The sequence below is a fragment of the Branchiostoma floridae genome, chromosome 8, assembly GCF_000003815.2.
Source record: "Branchiostoma floridae strain S238N-H82 chromosome 8, Bfl_VNyyK, whole genome shotgun sequence".
Classification (NCBI taxonomy): Eukaryota; Metazoa; Chordata; class Leptocardii; order Amphioxiformes; family Branchiostomatidae; genus Branchiostoma; species Branchiostoma floridae.
In genome coordinates this window covers 1,669,176-1,677,592 of record NC_049986.1, presented here as the reverse complement: position 1 = coordinate 1,677,592, position 8,417 = coordinate 1,669,176, and the positions used below count along the sequence as shown (strand labels likewise).

Genomic DNA, 8,417 nt, shown 5'->3' with positions numbered 1-8,417 from the left:
GCTCCAGAAGTCTGTCTAGCTGCAGTGATTTGAGTCGGGGAATCGCTCCAAGTGGCGATTTTTATTAACAGGGCCGGGATGATATGAAAATTTTGAAATTTAAATCGTGAAATCGGGACCTTAATCAGTCATTCTGTTCTTAACGTGTGACAAAACTGACATCTGCACTTTGGTGCATTTATGTAACCATGTCCTACTTTGTCACCGAACCGTGCTACTTGGGCAGCAATTTTTCTCCATTGTCTGCTGACCTTTCAAAATATATAGTGCCCACTAAATTGGTTAATGTGGTAGTTGTCTGCTGAAAACGCGTTTAAGAGTCTGCATGGGGGTTCCCATCAACGATTTACGCTAAAGTCAGAAGAAGTTCCCCCTAAGTATTACGCTAAGTCAAGGAAAGCAATTACGGTAAATTTGGTCGCCTAGCTACGAATTACGCAGATAAGATGATTTCCCTACGAATTACGGGTAATAGAAAAAGGCTGCCTAGTACGTAAAAGACCATGCAGACCCCAAATATATCGAATCCCGTCACCAATGGCTACACATTTGCATACTTGCTTGGCAAGAAAAAATAAATTGTGTGGCGCATTCCATTATGCGTTTAGGGGACATGGTTCAACGGAGTCTGAGTATGTGGCTGCAAAGTTGGTGTGTTATAACAGCTATATAGATATCATAAATACCGATACAGTTGCACAAATCCTTGACAAAACAGGGAATCCCTACCTAATGGTATCTGAAATAAAATGTACGTTTGAAGAATAACCAGGCCCACAATATGAACTTTGACCCCTATTATCTATCCACGTCCTGGTAATAGATAAGACAAGAGGGACAAAGCTCAAGCTGCCAGAATCGTCGTCCCACTTTACGTGTAGAAACACAGGTAAGACCTTAAAGTATTTATGTGTTTTATTAGAATGAAGACATTTGACTTGGACCACAATACGTTGATAATTTGTGGGCGTTTCCTAATACAAACTTCTAATACTTCTTTTTTTCGTTGACCTAAAAACAAGTAATCTTTAATTTTGTGTGAATGTCTCAGCAAGGAGGTTATTGTGTGTCCAGAGACACCTGAAAACAGACCACAACCTGATTGTTATGTGTAATAAGATGTAACAAAAAAATGAATAAATAGAGAATTTTTTGTTAACACGACAAAAGTACAACTACTTTAGTAAGGTCTATAAAAATTACAATTTTACACTATTGTTTCTACGGTATAAACATTCGTGGATATATTTGCCTACTTGTACACAGTAAGGGTTATCGCCTCCCAGATTGTAGTTGAATTTATCTATCTATCAAATAGTAGCAAATTCTTTAGAATTTTTCTTTAGAGCAAGCGGACAGAAATGTACAACAGTTCTCTTAATGCAAACCAGGTTGTCTAATTCCCCTGGGACGTTTTGTTACAAAACAGAACCTTCCGAACCTGTTTTGTCGGTACGCAAACACCTGCAGGGCAAATTTCGGTATTTAGACTGCCTGCCTATTCTTAACAATGGGAATCATGGCAGAAAGATTCTGTCAAAAATCACCTACCTACGAGTTTTAGAACATAAAAAAACTCACATTGGCATGGTTGTCCGGCCTATAATGTGTAATTTGACGACAAAACAAGGGGGAAAAATACGGCATAATTACGTTATACGGGATCATAACATTTTGACCCTTTTTCACTGCCTGTAAACAACACCAAACACCTCATTTTTAGAACCTACTGCAACCACAAACATTGCTAAAAATCAGTTTCTTCAACACAATAAATAGGTTACAACGTAAGGGGACTTTTGATGAAATGAAAAAAAACTTATGGTGATGATGCCCCATCATATGACCTTGTAAAACGCTGGCATCCTGAATTCAAACAAGGTCGGAAGTCTGTGGAAACAGCTCCCAGACCTGGTCGTCCCTCTTCTGCCATTGATGAGGCATCTGTCGGAGGACCAACCTGGGATGTCCTACAAGAACGGTGTCCAGAGCTACATCAAATGATGGGAGAAATGCAAAACTCTGGGTGTTTCCTATGAAGAGAAAGACTAATAACTGTGCCAAGTTTCATTAATATCCTGCCATGGGAAATGGGTCAGGGGCATTACTTATTGAATGCCCCTCGTATATACAACACAGTAGAGAATCATATTGTATTGAGCAATTTCTAACTTACATCATTTGTGGACTACTCAATGATAATTGTGCTGAAAATGAGATCATGTGTATCGCAACTTCACAATTTTTGCCCTGCAACGTAGAACTAAGTTCCCCTTTTCATGCTAGACAATGTGAAGGCCATGTTTCTCACTTCATAAAATTTGATCAAAATAAAAGCATACATGTACAATCACACACTGTCCTTTGTCCCATTAATTTATGTGTAACTTTAATATATGGTCACTGCAACTCCTGACTTACAAGAGCATACGTTTCTCAAGATTCACATGATATTGAATACATTCAAGTTGTACATATACAATATATGTTGAATATATTTGTTTCACTCACTCTCTGCCATTAGTTTCCATAGTTTGCATCCATATTACAGTCTTATTTGCATACTCGGCACAATTCCCTGGTTCGAAACCGAGAGTGGATGTTTTTTTTTTCCTTTTTAAATATTGAAGATAATATATAAATATTCTATTTATTTATTGATATTATATTTTTATATATAATTTTTATTATTATTTTAGTATTCATTTCACATATGCAAGGCCTTTGTCTTATGAACAGGACTTCATGAGGACTACCTGAGTATATTGATAGATTTTATAATGAACTTATTGTACATTTTAAAATAAAGTTGTAAGCCAAGACCCGCTATTAAACAGCACTCCTTTCCAAAATAACAATTTTTCTTATAGACGCAACAGCCCTTGAGTGACTTTTTCTAACAGATTTTACTTCAAGAAAAAGACAGGTCACACTCATAAACGTAGACGAAACGCCAGCTTTTTTTAAAAGCACTTGTTTTAATCTTTTGACCTGAACATGCTATGGTCTTGATTTCTTGGTGACAGATAGCTTGTGACATGAGGAAGAGGATATATAGGTTTGGGCCCCCTAGCGAACTACAGGGACAATTTTGTCAAAATCTTCCAGGGAGCATAACGGAACATAGGAATGATGGATTTCTATGATATTTAGCATGTAGGTATTTTTGGCAGAGATGTACATAATGAAGTGAAAATTATGCAAATTTTGACTTAATTTGCATACTTTATGAGGAAAAAATCTATATTTCCAGCATTTTCCATTATAGGACTTAAATACATGTAACATGTGAAATTGGTGGCAGGTGGAAGATTATCAGATACCAACTATGCAAATAAGTCCTAGTTTGCATAATTAATGTGAAAGTGTCCTAATTCATCGAAGTGCATGTAGTAAATGATTGGATTGTCAACATTGTGACCTGTGTAAGTTATTTAAAGGTGTCCATGACGAAGCATAAATTATGTAGATGTCCAAGTCATTTGCATAATCAGGATATTTCATGGAGGTATGAGGTCTCCGAACTCTTGTTGTCTCTGTAACCCGCTTGGTTCGTCGGATGATGGTCACATGTGCTGTCTTTTCTCTCTCTCTCTGTGGTTTTTACAACGAAGCTGAGTCAGATCATATCTCAAGTAGGAGCCAGCTATGTGAATCACATTACCGGCAGTTCGCCCAAGTAAACCGTGCCATGCCATGCCAAACTACGTCGTAGATGTATGAAGTCTGTATTTTCAGCAAAGTTAAGACATAGATTTGGTTCACATCAGTTACCACTCACCGTTCTACAACTTAAATGATTTTGTTTGTGCTATAGAGCAGAGTCGTTTGACTGCCTCTAACTTTCTCCCAAGCAAGGATCCATACACCAGTTTGCTCTCTTTTCTTTTAACTTCTGGCACTGTCAAAGTCGTCGTACGGTTTTGAGGTCTAAAGATTTTAGCAGGCCAAGAAGACCAAGCCAACTGCTGACAAGGATGTAATACTGCTTTGTTTTAAAGGTAAACTGTCGAATTTTGTACGACGCAAGCGCGATGGTGATTGTTACAAGAATGCTTTCAATTTACGATCGTACGACGTACGTGAACGACCACTAACACCCCTGTCACATTAGCCACGATCTTCGGGCGTATCGATGGAAGATCGGCCATTTTTAAGATCGACAGGGGGTTGCGCGTATTTTGCACCTGAAAACCGTCCCTGTCACATATAAGCCATACTTTGTACTTTGTGCATTGTTGTGCAATAAAATTGCAATATTATTATTATAAACAAGGCTCGGGCTCTTGCCGCAGAATCGATTTTCGCCAAATGTGGCAGGGGTATAAAGAACATCTTGCGGCCAAAAGCCGTATTGGAACTAATTTAAAAACTATCTATACCCTGTGTTTATTGCTGTAGTCACGCTATACACATCATGTCAGCGGAGAAAAAGATACCCCCCGAGATGTTCGACCCAAAATGCAATATGACCCCGGAAATGACGGCAAAGCTCTACGACAACTGGTCTGGTTACTATGAAGAGGTGCGTTGCTAGCATGCTGGGTGAAAATTTACACCCTAGAAACTAGACACAAACAAACAAACAATTGGTTTACAATTTTACGATAGATACATTCTGACGTCACAGCTTTTCGACAGTGTTTACATCATAATGTATTTTCCCAGCAGATGTTAGGTCGGACCATTTTCTGATTTCTGCCATTTCCATTGCACATGCGCATCAAACCGTGAGTAAGCTTATTGTCTCTCCCCACAGGAGATTATAACGTAGCGGAACTGCAGAGCTCCCCGTGTCTGCGCAGGCGCTGTAGCAAAAGCCCTGGGCGGGTCGGACCGAGGGAAGGCCCGGGTTCTTGACGTGGGTGCCGGGACCGGAGCGTGCGGGGAAGAGGTGAGAAGGTCCGGGTTCTTGATGTGGGGGCGGGGACGGAGCGTGCGGGGAAGAAGTGAGAAGGTCCGGGTTCTTGATGTGGGTGCCGGGACCGGAGCGTGCGGGGAAGAGGTGAGAAGGTCCGGGTTCTTGATGTGGGTGCCGGGACCGGAGCGTGCGAGGAAGAGGTGAGAAGGTCCGGGTTCTTGACGTGGGTGCCGGGACCGGAGCGTGCGAGGAAGAGGTGAGAAGCTCCGGGTTCTTGACGGGGGCGGGGACCGGAGCGTGCGAGGAAGAGGTGAGAAGGTCCGGGTTCTTGACGGGGGGCGGGGACCGTAGCGTGCGGGGAAGAGGTGAGAAGTCCGAGTCAGGATTGATTGATTGATTGATTGGTTTATTGGTTAAACGCTTTATGGCTAAGTTGGGCTTCACCAACATAGACGCTGTGGACGGGAGTAAGGATTGATTAATTGATTGATTGATTGATTGATTGATTAGTTAAATGTTTTATTACTTCTTAGCTCGCGAAGTTGGGCTTTACCAACATAGACGCTGTGGACGGGAGTCAGGGCATGCTGAGCCAGGCCGAGGGGAAGCACATCTACAACCGACTCATCTGCGCCTTTGTCGGACCGAACCGTCTGGACATCGAAGCCGGTAACTCCGAGTGTTTAGACTTGGCTGGCGTTTTGACATTTTCTCCCAATGTCTTTTTACAGTTCAAATGTTGCTAAGTCTTTACTTAACGATGTCTGAGATATACATGTAGTAAATTGAATCTCCGCAAACAGTTTCATCAAGTTGGTAAATCAGTACTAAATAAGTTTCAGTTTTTTAACTAGAGTTTGGCGACCTCATACCTCCATGAAATATTTAGAGCTTTTGTAAATATTATGCAAATCGCTTGCACATTTTCATGATTTATGCATGGTGATGTTCATCACTGACTAACATACACATGTCAAGTATAAAATTCCCATCAATAATCAGTAAGCGGTTTAGTAATTTTCGTATATATTTTGCAAATCAGTTCCTCATTAGCATACTTGGTATCTTCTTATGTTCCATCTATCATAATTTACAATTATTGAAAACAATTGAACTATGCAGTTTTCACATTAATTATGCAAATTAAGTCATTACTTTCATAACATGTATATCATTATGAACATCTTTGCCTAAGGTACCAGCATGCCTAAAATGATGTGAATCCATCATTTCTTTCTGCAGTTGTCCTCTTTGGAATGTCTTGCCAAAAATCACGATGGTAAAATTTGGCCCCAAAATTTCCAGACTTCTATGTGGGGATTTAGAACACGAATCGGGTTCGATCTGACGCGATCGCGCGCGAATTGAACAGAACGGGCGTTCTATTGGAGGTCACTCGCGGTCATCCGCAGGTTGTTACAGTAAACACGCAGAAAACGCCCTCATTTTCCCGGGTGCCGTGCGTCAGAAGAAAAACAAACATTTTCACAAATATAAACCTTTATCTGGCAAGCTTAGTTTTGCTGCCGCTTAGTTTGGAACATGTGACATGTAACAAAGCTGCTGGCGTCATTATTGGTCACCTTGAATATTACAACACTTGTTTACGGCGGTATCAGTTACTCCATGTCCCTATCGGTGATACTAGACATACGGCCAAACATGGTATTTAAATCGCTTACAAAACGCGGGCAAATCAACTCTTTCAGGACTTCTATTGTCGACAACTAATATCTCCAGCTTTGTGTCTTAGGGATTTTTGAAACATGGATGCAATTTTGAATTACTAGTCTTTGAGTTAGAAAATTTGAAAAAAATGCTGATTTTTCGACCTTATTTTGGCTGTAAAATAGTTTTAAGTAGAAGTTGAAAATATCTGAGACAGAAAGTTTTATCTTGATATCATTACCTATATGATATAAAAGATTTGTATTTTCAGTCAAATTTAGGACCAATCTAAATATGGTATTTGTTTTTTTGGTCCACCAAACACCCTTTCTAAATCAACCAACTAGGCACATTTCAGAAAACATTGAGACAAAACTGTGCAGCACACGTACACGGTAAGATACGTGTACACACTGCCAGTTTTCATTTAATATCGACGAGGCACATGCGAGGGGTTGCTTTTCTAACTACCATGATCTGTTGGAATATGTTCCAGTTACTGTCAGGTCCCCCGGAGCGCGCGCGCGGGAGCCCCGGTAACCCGATACCCAACGTTCGAATGGAAACTTTGGGGCCAAATTTCACCATCATGAATGCCCCTGCAGTTTCAAAAATTAATGTTAGGGGGCTGAAACTTGCGCCACTTTTAAGTTATTGAGAGGACCTGTGTCCTTTACAGACACCTATGACGCCATCGCTTGCAGCGCTGTTTTCGCACCCAACCACCTGAAGGAGGACTGCCTACCTGAGCTCATACGGGTCGCCAAACCAGGTGAGCAGAAGGTCCAGACACGCTATATTCAACGTGGTGTGGATATATAGGACTAAGAAAGAAGGAAGGAAAAAGGAACAAATACGCACGCTTACGCACACAAACACACGCACGCATATACGTAAATATTATTCTATAACAGTTTCCGTCTCGCCCCGGCTATATCGTTATCACGTTCCTTGAGAGTACCTGCACACATGTCACTTTAGTGACAAGCTAGAGCCGCGCGCGCGCGCACACACACACACACACACACACACACACACACACACACACATATATGTATATATATATATATATATATATATATATATATATATATACATATATATATATATATATATACATATAAACCTCCTAACCGTCCCCCTGTCGTCTATAACATATCCTATTATATCCTATAACAGCCTCCGTCTCGCCCGCAGGTGGCTATATCATCATCACGCTCCGTGAGGAGTACCTGTACATAGTGGAGGATTACATTAACAAGCTGGAGCCCGCCATGGCCCGTCTGCAGGACGAGGGACTCTGGGAACGAGTCAGCCGGGATGTCTTCAAGATGTACGAGGTCGAAGACAAAGACGGGATCACCTTCGTCTTCAAGGTCCTGTAGCGGGCGACATTTCTGTTCAAATATGATCACCTTCGTCTACAAGGTCCTGTAGCAGGCGACATTTCGGCTCAAATGTGATCACCTTCGTCTACAAGGTCCTGTAGAAGGCGACATTTCGGCTCAAATGTGATCACCTTCGTCTACAAGCACCTGTAGCGGGCGACATTTCGGCTCAAATGTGATCACCTTCGTCTACAAGGTCCTGTAGCGGGAGACATTTAGGCTCAAATGTGACTTGCTAAAAATAAAAGTTCAATGATTAGATTCATTTTCTAGTCATGCTGTTTTTTTTTTTACATTTCAACAACATTCTCTGTACTTGACGAGTGTGTTGACTAAATGATTCAATGACGATGTTTGTCCGGCCTTCTGCAATTAGGGCCTAGCGTAAATATCAATACTACCAGCCGTATAATCACCACCTGGCGAAACACACCAGCTTCGCAGGCAAGCAACGGCGACGGAGACAAGTTCGGTTATATCGAACGGCCTGTCACACCTAA

The 8,417-nt window shown here is 41.2% G+C and overlaps 1 protein-coding gene across 1 annotated transcript; it reads left to right on the top strand.

Annotated features, from left to right (window-relative positions):
• The first annotated feature begins 4,417 nt into the window (after nt 1-4,417).
• Nucleotides 4,418-8,182, top strand: LOC118421091. The gene is made up of 5 exons (XM_035828250.1): nt 4,418-4,511; nt 4,806-5,005; nt 5,395-5,530; nt 7,209-7,301; nt 7,709-8,182. The coding sequence occupies exons 1-5, from the start codon at nt 4,418-4,420 to the stop codon at nt 7,912-7,914; spliced, it is 729 nt and encodes a 242-aa protein (XP_035684143.1). The 3' UTR covers nt 7,915-8,182.
• The last annotated feature ends 235 nt before the right edge of the window (nt 8,183-8,417 follow it).

Coding starts and splice junctions, on each gene's coding strand:
- LOC118421091 (XM_035828250.1), top strand. CDS start 4,418: ATGTCAGCGGAGAAAAAGATACCCCCCGAGATGTTCGACCCAAAATGC. Junction 5,006..5,394: donor CCGGAGCGTGCGGGGAAGAG/GTGAGAAGGTCC, acceptor ATTACTTCTTAG/CTCGCGAAGTTGGGCTTTAC. Junction 7,302..7,708: donor CATACGGGTCGCCAAACCAG/GTGAGCAGAAGG, acceptor ATCCTATAACAG/CCTCCGTCTCGCCCGCAGGT.